General features: G+C 50.4%; 1 protein-coding gene across 1 annotated transcript in view; it reads left to right on the forward strand.

The window, feature by feature from the left end:
- The window catches only part of LOC105001665, a 9713-nt gene extending 3557 nt beyond the window's left edge, over window positions 1–6156 (forward strand). The window contains exons 3-6 of the mRNA XM_010858049.1: window positions 1220–1321; window positions 1413–1516; window positions 3596–3687; window positions 5850–6156. Of these exons, the coding sequence (XP_010856351.1) occupies window positions 1220–1321; window positions 1413–1516; window positions 3596–3687; window positions 5850–6032 (481 nt within the window). The 3' untranslated portion in view covers window positions 6033–6156. The remainder of the gene's footprint in view (window positions 1–1219; window positions 1322–1412; window positions 1517–3595; window positions 3688–5849) is intronic.
- The last annotated feature ends 5352 nt before the right edge of the window (window positions 6157–11508 follow it).

Genomic DNA, 11508 nt, shown 5'->3' on the forward strand with positions numbered 1-11508 from the left:
GCGCGGGGGTGTGCATGACCAGGACTGCCTGTGAGGCCCGTCCTTCAGTTCTGAGAAGCAGGCCTGCCCACCTGAGTCATGGGGGTCATGGGGGTCTCTGGGTTTCCTTGCAGTGTGTCTGCGGGTGTGTTTGTGTCGGTAAGCCCTGCTTTCCACAGTGATCAACAGTTGTGTGTGTTGTAACAATTGTGTGTGTTAGTATATCTGGCCACGTGTTCCCGCTATTTGACGCACTTGTATCTTCACGATTATGTGTCAGGATCTCTGATGGGTCTTAAGCATCTTATGAAGGCTTCGAAGAAGAGGTTTGACTCTAAGTTACCAGATAGTATGTTCTGAGTGTGTGTGTATTTAATCATATTTAATCCTCATGTTTAATCATTTATCTTCCTCATTTTCATGGACGGGAAAGCTGACAGCACAAGAGGTTAAAAAACCCCTGAATCGGGGCTTGCCAGGTAAAATACAGGATGCTTACTTCAATTTGAATTTAAGACAAATAGTGAATTCCCTTTTAGTATAAGTATGTTCCAAATATTTCATGGGGCTTGCCTATACTTAAACATCATTTAGCAAAATAAATTTAAAAATGAGTTTTTATGTAGACCTGACCCGTATGGTGTTTCAATATGACTTACAGTAAAAACTGATTTCTGTGTCTGAAATTCAGGTCTCGGTTTGCTCTGAATTTGTTGTAATATCATTTTGGGAAATCTGGCAAACTTCATCCTTGAGATCTCCCTGCTAGTGACTGGCAGGCTGGAATCCATCCAATCCGCAGTCCCCAGACACACTGACCAGGGCTCTGCCCAGGAAGGGCTAGGGTCAGCCTGTGCCCAGCCCCCTCCCTGCAGGGCTGGCCCCACCCCAGGGCTGTGCTGGCAGGTCTGGGGCCCAGCCCCTCCCCTCACCCCGCTCCTGAGGGCGGGACTGATGCCTCCTGTACCTGGAGGGGCCCAGGACAGGAGGGGAGGGCCTGTCTGAACCCCTTGGGCAGGCTGCCTGGGAGCCCTGGGACGGAGCTGAAACACGGTGATGGTAATGCTGACCTTGAGGGGCACTTACTGAGTGCCTGCTGTATGCCAGCCTCCAGAGGCCCTTCGGATACCCAGTTAGCCGAGCTGCAGCTTCCTGGTCCCAGCACTTCGTGTCACAGTTGTTCTAGTTTTAAAGGGGGGTGAGCCCCAGGTACCACGAGCCCTGCCCTTGTCCTTGCCAGGCGCCATGACAACCGCTCTCCCCAGATCACACCCTGGGCCTTGGAGGAAACCAGCAGGAGCCGTTGCCAGCACGTCCCCTTGGATGCTGGGGACCCGGAGACGTGGGAGGGGATGGAGCTGTCTGAGTCCACCCAAGCTCTGAGAGCCACACCCGGGCCCCCCGGCTCCACCGCCCAGGCACTAACTGCTCTGTGTCCTGTCTGCAGGGAGCACCTGTGGTGCAATGATGCTGCCTCTGAGCACCATCGAGGGCCAGGAGACTGAGGAGGTGCAGACCAGGCCTCCGGAGAAAGGAGGTGAGACCCACATGGGGCAGGGGGGAGTGGGGAGGTCTCCAGGCTGATGGGGAAGCATGGACCCTGAAGACTGGCCCCAACCTCGCATGTCTGCTGCTGGCTCCTCTTAAGGAGGGAGGGCCCTGAGGGGCGCCTGGGATGGAACCTCCCCAACATCACCCCGTGTCCGTGGGTCCATTACTCCCCTGCTCAGAGCCCGCAGGGCTGCATCCTGGGAGCTGGAATCAGTCTGGGCTGCTTTGTATCATGTGGCCACCTGCATGGGCCAGCTGACCCTCCACTCAGTTGCCAGGTCAAGGGGCTGTAGGGTCATTCATCTGAGACACGATGGAGGCCTGAACCAAGGACTTAGCAGTGGGAAGGAGTGCGGTGGGGACTTCCCAGGTGGCGCTCGTGGTAAAGAACCCACCTGCCAATGCAGGAGTCACACGTTTCCCTGGGTGAGGAAGATCCCCTGCAGAAGGAAATGGCAACCCGCTCCAGTGTTCTTGCCCAGAGAATCCCATGGACAGAGGAGCTTGGCGGGCTACAGTCCATGGAGTCCCAAAGAGTCGGACACGATTTAGTGACTGAGCACAGAGCTCCTTGCTGGTTCTGTTGGTGGTCTGGTCTCATGAGGGAGGGCTCTTGGGTTTGCTGTGACACTCCCTTTTTAAAAAACTTTTACTTTGTAATAATTTTATATTCACAAGACATTGCCATCATAATTCATTGAAATTCCATGGACCCTTTATCCCATTTCCCCCCAGCCATTTGATCTTATTGGATGATAGTCCAGCGTGAAAACTGGCCCGCTGATCCTGGCACAGTCCCATGCGTGTTTTTGCTTCTATTTCCACACATCTGTAGCTACATGTAGCCATCATACAAAATAAGATGCAAGCCCCTTCCTTAGCTACCTACTTTCTTGCCCGAGGTAGCTGCTTCCCAGCTTCTCATCCAGTCTTCCAGAATGTTCTGCGCTCACTTGGACAGACAAGGATGTGCGTGTATCTGCACTGTGCATTTATGTCTGATATGCTGTGTGTACTGTGTATCTCACTTCCGTTTCCTATTTCATCTTATTTCACTTCATTCTCATCTGGCATGTCGTGCCAGGCCCAGTCCCAGTGCTTCCCCTGCGTCCAGTCACCCACACTCCACAACAGCCCTGTGAGATGGTGACACCAATGACCTCATGTTGCAGGTGGGAAATCTGAAGGGTGACAGGTGCGAATCATCAGCTCACGGTGGGATCTGAGCCCGTCTTGCCTGGGGGTCTTTGACCTTAAGCACTGTGTGCCCCGTCCATCTCGAGGCCCCTCCCCCACAAGACGCCCGGTGTGTGTTCCAGCTGCCTGGCATTGCGCCGTCTGTCTGTGCTGTGCGCGCTAAGTCGCTCAGTTGTGTCCGACTCTGCGACCCCATGGACTGCAGCACGCCAAGCCTCCCTGTCCATCACCAACTCCCAGAGCTTGCTCAAACTCATGTCCATCGGGTTGGTGATGCCATCCAACCATCTCATCCTCTGTCGTCCCCTTCTCCTCCTGCCTTCAACCTCCCCCAGCATCAGGGTCTTTTCCAATGAGGTAGTTCTTCTCATCAGGTGGCCAAAGTATTGTCTTCCTTGGGGAAACCTTCTTTGGGGAAACCTTTGGGGAAACCTAAGTATTTTCTGGAGAGATATGCCACAGTGGTACCTGTGTATCAGCTGTGCCCCCCTCCTGCACACGGGCACCCCAGGGCATCACATCTCCACAGCCCCCTGTTGTCTGACTCCAGCCCCTTCGGTCACTGACGTTCCATCTGTTCCCTGGGGACCTTCAGGATGCAATTTAATGCGTGATTGCAGTCATTGCTGTGCAACCTCCTGCAAGTGTCCTAACCTCTCTGGGCCTCAGTTTCTTCATCCGTAAAGTTGGATGAAGATAATAACCAAATCAGATATTACAGTATAATGTATGCAAGAGTGCCTGGCTCAGGGCACGCACTCAACACGTTAGTTTTTGTCACTGGTTTCCTGATGGAGATCTTATTATTACTGAGTTTCTCAAACCTCAGAGGGCACGATTGCCTCATGCCTCTTTCCTCCTTCCCCAGCCCTGCTTTCTGAGAACCCTGATGAGCCTCGAAAGAAGCCCAGAGGAATGAAGGGAAGACTGTCTTTCAATGTCCTGCCGTTCTGTCCCATGGTAAGCCTGCTTGTTTCCTCCCTTTGACCAGAGATCCCCTAGGTTATGAGAGGTCAGGCACCTCCACCATCCTCTCTGGCCAGGAGAGACCCTTGGGTGGCTGGGTGTCCCTTGTCCCCCACCCCAGGATGTGCCCCCATCCTCTTGGGGGTGCTGCCCTCTTTCCTGCCTCCTCTCTTTCCTAATTCCAACTTCCAGTATCACCTCCTCCATGAAGCCTCCCTTGCTCACTTTTGCCCCATTTCCCTCGGACCTCTTGCCTTCCTGAATTTTCTTCAGCGTTATTATTGCTACCTGAGAGCATATCTGGCAGCTATCTTTTTAATCATTTGTCTCCCCTACTAGAGTAGTTTTGTGAGAGCCTCCTCTTGTGCAATGACATATCCCCTGTCTAGATCAGATGTAACCCGTGTCCGACACTGTATACTCTCGGGCTGATTAAATGAAGGAATGAATTAGGGAACGGTCCCTTCTGCAAAGGCAGCTGTGGCCTTGTCCACCTGGGTACCAGTCCTCCTTCTCCTACTAACCCCCTTGACTTTTCTGGGGACCACCTGTCTGCACGCACTTTGGATGGATCTGATCCATCCTCAGACCAGCTCCAGGTACGCCCCTGACCAATCAGAGCCGGCAGTGCCAACGTTCCTGGTGATTGGCCCTGGGCTGGCACGTGACTCACACTTTGCCAGTGAGGTGTCTGCTCTGTCTCTGGGCTTCTTGACCTGCAAAGTGGGAGGCTGGAGGGACCCTGGTGAGAAGCAGGGGGCCCGTGGGGAGGGGTCAGGGGAGGCAGAGGGTCAGACGCCTGTGAGAACGTCTTTCCTATTAGTGCCTGCAGCAGTCCCGGGGAGGACTCTTTAGAAAATCTTGTTAAGAAATAATGTAATCAAAGATTTTACAAAAACAGTACAAAGATCATCCGAGTTTGCCAGTTGTTACCATTTTTTTCTATTTGCATGTTTCTCATATATGGACTATGTATGTATGCTCCTATTCCTCCGTGTGTTTCACTTTAGAAGAAGAATATTCTCTTATATAACTGTGGGCCTGTTGTGACCTTTGAGGTCTTAACCGTGATATGCACTTCCATCTCACCTGCTGTCCATATTCTTGGTTTCTTCACTCACTACATGCAGTCTGTTTGGTGTTCTTTTCCCTCCTACCTGGGGGAAAACTGGGGCCAGCTATTGCACTTGGTGCCACTGGTTGTAAAGAACCCGCCTGCCAGTGCAGGAGATGTAAGAGACATGGGTTCAGTTCCTGGGCTGGGAAGATCCCCTGGAGGAGGAAATGGCAACCCACTCCAGTCTTCTTGCCTGGAGAATCCCATGGACAGAGGCACCTGCGGGGCTACAGCCCATGGGGTCGCAAAGGGCTGGACATGACTGAAGCAACTGAGCATGCACACAATATATCTTTAGTTCTCTTTGAGCTAGACAATCTCCTCAGTCTTCCTTTGCCTCTTATGACAGACGATTTTGAACGTCCGAGTCACACCTCGCACAATATTGATTGCTTTTTCTGTTTTGTTTCATTTGTACATTGTTTGATTTTTATGCTATCCCCCTAATGAGATTCAGGGTAAGCTATGATCTTTGGAGCACCACCTAAGTGATGCCGTGTCCTAAATGCACTTGAATTTAGATCCACTCAGTCAAGATGTTTATCACATTTCTCCACGGAATACTTACTGATTTTTCTTTTCTCTATGCAACTAACTAATAAGAAATCAGTGGGGAGATGCTTGGAGATGAACCAAATACTCTAGAAAGAGAGCTTTCTGACCAGTTCATTTTGGGTCCTGTGCCCACCACGGAACCAACCGGCAGCTCATGAGATGAGAACCCTACATCTTGTATCCATGGGCGTGTATGGGGCAGACGGTCCCTGCCTTTCCCTAACCGCTGTAAGGATGGGACGAAGCAGTGATTCTCAACCAGAGGCAATTCACTCCCCGGGGGACACCTTCAGTGTCGGGACACGTTTCTTCTTTGTCACAAGTAAAGGAAGCAAGCTACTAGCGCCTGGTGGGTAGAGGGCAGTGATGGTGTTTAACATCCTGCAATGCCCAAGAGGCCCCCCAAACACTCACACTGCACAGAAGGGCCTGAGAGTGCGACACCACCATTCTTTCCCTGCGTCTCTGTTCTCTTTCCTTCCAGCCGAGCGTCTGCTTCACCTATTACGTGGAGCCCGATGACCCTGAGCCCGAGCCCCAGGCGGCTCCTGACGGTTCGAAATCGGACCCGAATTGCACCTTCGTTCCTATGCCTGTGCTGGAGTTCCGCGAGGTCAAGGTGTGCGAGTGCCCCCTGTGCTGCCTCAGCTTCGTCACTGCTTCCTAAACGCTGAGGGCCCTCTGCTTCCCGCTCCTGACCGCGCGCCCCCGAATCATGCATGCTGGGCTATCGTGATGTGAAATCCCCCAATACAGCGGCTTCAATAAACCCAACTTGCTGTCTCTCTCAAGGCTGTGGTCTGTGTGTGAAACTCCCAGGACCGGGGCGGTGCAGCTCCGTGGAGTTGGGCAGCCAGGGTCCTTTGACCTCGGTGCTCTGTGCCACGTGGCTGGAGAGGGCTCACCCCGACACCCAGTCCACATTCTGTTTCGGGGCAAGTGCGGGGATGAGAGAGTAAGACACGCTTCAGTCCTTCAAAGGGCGACTCCTACAAGAAGCCCAGATCACTTTTCCTCACAGCTCATTGGCCAGAGACGGTCACATGGTGACATCTAGATGCAAGGGATGCTGGGAACTGTAGTCCTTAGCTGGACAATCCCGTGTCATCTAATAGCTTCTGTTATTATAGCAAAGGAGAATGGATAATGTGTCCGCCTCGGATCAAGCCTATTATGTTAATTTATCCCCAGCACATGTTGTGATGAACACATGAGTGAATAAAGGTATTCTTCAATTCTGTATCTCTCTCCCATTGATTAGGATCCCCTCCATTTTTAGCAGGATAAACGTTTTTGAGCACTGACCCTGTGTTAGGCACTGAGCTAATGTCTTTACACATTTTGAGCCACTTAATTCTCACAATCTGTGGCTGGTTCTACTATTATCCCTCTTTCTGAGATAAGAGAACAAGGCATAGAGAGTCCACATCACTTGCTTCAGGCCACACAGATCAGAAGGAGCCAAGCCAACATTCAAACCCAGGTAGGCTGGCTCCAGAGTCTACGCCCTTAGCCATCATGGTATCCGCCTCACAGGGGTGGAGACAGGGAGATTCCCAGATGGCCACACACCTGTGAGTCAAAGAGCCTCTTTCAACACTCAGACCTTCCAATTCCCTTCACATAACTCTTCAGATGCTGCAGAAATACTTGGAATATGTGTGTAGCACGTATCTGTAGCCACAATAGTGCCAGTTAACAACCACCACCACAAAATCCATAGAAGGTGTGCACTGAGGTGAAAATGCACAATGTGAGAGTTTCTGTTTTATCTGGGGGTTTAGTGGGGACTATAGCCCAGGAGACAGTCTCTCGGAGAGCTGTGAGGAGCTGCTCCAAACAGGTAGGTGAGAGGTCAGTTTGCATGTGATTTTGGAAAGGGGGTCCATGCAATGAAGTACATAACTCAGTACACGGTTCATGTTGGTCATGATACATGGACATCTCAGTTAATGTGATTAGTGCTTTTCTAAGTAAGGAAGAATCTAAGGCTCTTGCGTCCTATTATTTCCTCCTGAACATATCTAGCATCTGAGGTGTAACTGAGCCCAAGTTTGGCCACCTGGGACTCATAAGTCAATCATTCAAGAGGCAGGTGTCAGCAGATAGGAAAGGTGCTTTTATCAGAAAAGATGACACCTGGGAAGATGGTGGGCTTGTGTCCAGGGACCAACTCAAGACATTCTTCTCAACCTTTTGTTTTTTCAGTTGCTAAATGGTGTCCAACTCTGTGACCCATGGACTGCAGCACACCAGACTTCCTTATTCTTCACTGTTTCCCAGAGTTTGCTCAAACTCATGCCCATTGAGTTGGTGATGCCATCCAACGATTTCATCCTCTGTTGTCCCCTTCTCCTCCTGCCTTCAATCTTTCCCAGCATCAGGGTCTTTTCAAATGAGTCAGTTCTTCCCATCAGGTGCCCAAAGTATTGGAGCTTCAGCTTCAGCATCAGTCCTTCCAATGAATATTCAGGGTTTATTTCCTTTAAGCTTGACTGGTTTGATCTCCTTGCTGTCCAAGGGATTCTAAAGAGTCTTCTATAGCACTGCAGTTTGAAAGCATCAATTCTTCGGTGCTCAGCCTTCTTTATGGTCCAACTCTCACATTTGTACGTGACTACTGGAAAAACCATAGCTTTGATTATACAGACCTTTGGGAAAATGGAGGAATCTCTGTGAATCGTCAAGGCAGGAGGTTGGGTTCTACACCATTCTCCATTGTATGCAGAACTGGCTGAGGTCTCTTCAGATGTTAGCTTGCCCATTCAATCTGCCTTCTGGATGCTTAGGGGCACTTTGGAGGAAGAGAGCTAGTCACGTTTCTATTTATCCAGGAAAAGTATCAACAGCTTAGACAAGGCATTCAGGAGAGGATATTAGTTCAGTTCAGTCGCTCAGTCGTGTCCGACTCCATGTGACCCCATGGACTGCAGCACACCAAGCTTCCCTGTCCATCACCAACTCCCGGAGCTTACTCAAACTCATGTCCATCGAGTTGGTGATGCCATCCAACCATCTCATCCTCTGTCGTCCCCTTCTCCTCCTGCCTTCAATCTTTCCCAGCATCAGGGTCTTTTCCAATGAGTTTGTTCTCATCAGGTGGCCGAAGTGTTGGAGTTTCAGCTTCAGCATCAGTCCTTCCAATGAATATTCAGGATTGATTTCCTTTATGATGGACTGGTTTGATTTCCTTGCAGTCCAAGGGGCTCTCAAGATTCTTCTCCAACACCACAGTTCAAAAGTGTCAATTCTTCATAAGTCAGGAGTTAATTTCAATTACTTAGTGATCTCATTCCTATGATTAGTTTATTTTAGAGGTGGGACATAATTGAGCAGACAGGAAACGGACAAAGGACTTGCTTTCAGAGGATTCTTTCTGCCACTTCTCCCAGAACATAAGTGCCTCACCCAGATCTTCACTCTGAATTCCTTTCAGGGTGAACTGTAGGTGGTGGTGTGTGGTGGGGAACATCCTTTAGTTGGCAAACTTCCGGGACAAGACATATGAGGTCAGGGAGGAGGCTGTGGTGCCATTTCTGAGCTCCTCCGGCGCCTGGTGGACACTGGTCCTCAGCTCTCCTAGGCTGGCCTCTCCTGGGGGACTGGGGAGACCTGGCCCTGCTCTCAATGTCTCTTCTCCTCCAACAGGCTGGCTTGGGCAGGTTCATCCTCATGGCACTGGTAGAGGTGCAGGGGAGAAACAAATGTCATTTCACAAGCACTTTTCAACCTTCTGCTGGATCATATTTTGCCAGCCTCCTCTGCCGAGAGCACGTTCCATGGCCAAATGCAAATTCAGAACAAGGGGGCATTGCACACTTAAAGCGCAAAGGGGATAGAAACAAGGCAGGGTGCAAAACAGGCCATGTCTGCAGTCTACTTCAATGCAGAGTTGTGACTACATCCCCAACGTCCATGGGCTTCCACCTGTCACAACACAAGAGGGTTCCCCAGCCTGGCACCTGGGAGGGAAGCCAGGAATGGGGGAGAGCCTTCAGCAGCCAGGTGACCCTTCTCAAGCATCAGAAGAGCCTCTGGGAGGATGCAGGTATCAGTGTGAGAGATGAGGAGGAAAGACTTTCTGTGTAAGTCAAATGTCCAGAGACCTCAGAGCCTGCATGCCACAGAGAAGCCCACAGGAGTCCTGAGTGTGGGGAAGCTTTCACAGAGGGCTCACCCCTTACTCGTCACGGCAAAACCCACACCTCGGGGAAGTTGTGACGATGCACCGAGGATGGGAGCGTGGGGGTGGGCTTCAGGCAGGTCTCCTCCCTGCTGCTCCAGCAGAGAGTTCAAGCTGGAAAAGACAGTAAACCTTCTGAGTGTGGAAAAAACCTATAACTGAAACGCACACGAAAACCATGGAGAACCTCTGGGAATAGAGATTTCTTTCATTTCACCGCCAACATCTTTGGGTAGACCAGAAGTTCTCATGTGGAGTGATACTTCAGCGCCCCCTCCTGGAACTTGTCTGCAATGTTGGCACTATTTCAGGTTGTCCCAAATTGGTGCCCCTCTACTAGGCTCTGATGAAGAAGCAAATGGCAACCCACTCCAGGGTCCTAGCCTGGAGAATCCCATGGACAGAGGAGCCTGGTGGGCTACAGTCCACGGGGTCGCAAGAAGTCAGAGATGACTGAGCAACTAACACACTAGACTCTAGTGGATAGAGACCATTCTAAACACGGTGCGGTGGACCAGGAAGACCCCCTGAACAAAGAACGTTCAGGTCGCAAATGTCAGTGACACTCTGGGGGATGCATTTCAGAAGGAATTAGGTACAATTTTCTGGCTCTCCAACACAGTAATCACTAAGTAACCACATGAAGCTAATCGATGTAAACAAATCAATCTTAAGTAAAATTCAAAACAGAGTTTCTTGGCAGCTCAGGGCAGGATTCAGCCGCCGAATGTGGCCAGAGGCTACCGCCCTGGACGCTGCAGATACACATTTCCGTGGTCACTGAAGGGTCTGCGTCAGGACTGGTTTAGATCCCTTAGGTTATCACTTACCGTGGCCCCCAGAAAGCGAGGGTGTGGGCTTGCAGCTATGAGAACGTGAAGGAGCACAGTCTCCTGAAAAAACCTTATCAGTGCATCTTGGGGACACTTGGCTCCTTGCACGGTCCTCTGGGCACTTTGAGTCTCAGAGTGGCCAGTGCCTGCCCCAAAGGGCACCCCCTCTCCTGGGAGAGATTAACCAAGTGGTTACTGATAGTGTTAGATAAACTCTAACACTTCGCGGGCACTTTCCATCTGTCAGGTCCGGTGCTGAGCACTTTCCACAGATGAGCTCATGTAACCTTCACCAGAATCCTATGAAATAGGAACTAAAATGATCCCCAACGTATAGGGAAGTCACCCAGGCTCACCAGAGCTGTTTTTAAAGGTGGTTGTTTCAAATTTTGCACATATACCAAGACTATATTACTATTTTTATAGTATACTTTACAGGATTTAAATTTCCATAAACTATATATATATATATATATTAAAAACACATATCTGTTCACCTTTCTGTTCAAACTGCACTTTTCACAGCAACTTTTTGGTTTATCTACTCCAGGAGCTGGCACAAAAAAATTCTTTAGGACAAGCATGGGCAGATGATGACCATCCAGCCCACAGACTGTAAATAAGGGCATGTTGACATAACTCCATCCATCCTTAGGACTGTCTAGGACGGGTTCATGCAAAGAGGAGCAGCTGCGACACAGACCTGATGGCTCAGGAGTCTAAAGTACCTGCCACACACCCTGGCCAAGAAAGGTGACTGACCCGGACTTGAATAGCCGCAAACTGCGATCCACACGGGTGAACGTGTGAGAATGATCAGCAAAAGGAGGGAAACTCTTGAACTTCCCGTGCCCGTGATGCCCAACGTTAAAAGATATTTTGTGTTTGAGTCCAGGACACATGCTATTAACACATACGTGTGTTTCGACCTGTGTGGCATCTCTTCTTACTCTAAGCACAAGTTTAGAACCACTGACTTACTCTTATGACCTGCACAAGGTCATTCTCGTCCCCTTAAGACCTGCCCATCATGACCTCCTATATCGGTTTCTCGAAGCAACGAAAACAAGAGGCCCCCGACCCTCCCCCCTAATAACCAAGTTGCCGCGAACCTCTGACGCCTGTGC

The sequence above is a fragment of the Bison bison genome, unplaced genomic scaffold (assembly GCF_000754665.1).
Source record: "Bison bison bison isolate TAMUID 2011002044 unplaced genomic scaffold, Bison_UMD1.0 scf7180017864383, whole genome shotgun sequence".
In the NCBI taxonomy this organism is placed as follows: Eukaryota; Metazoa; Chordata; class Mammalia; order Artiodactyla; family Bovidae; genus Bison; species Bison bison.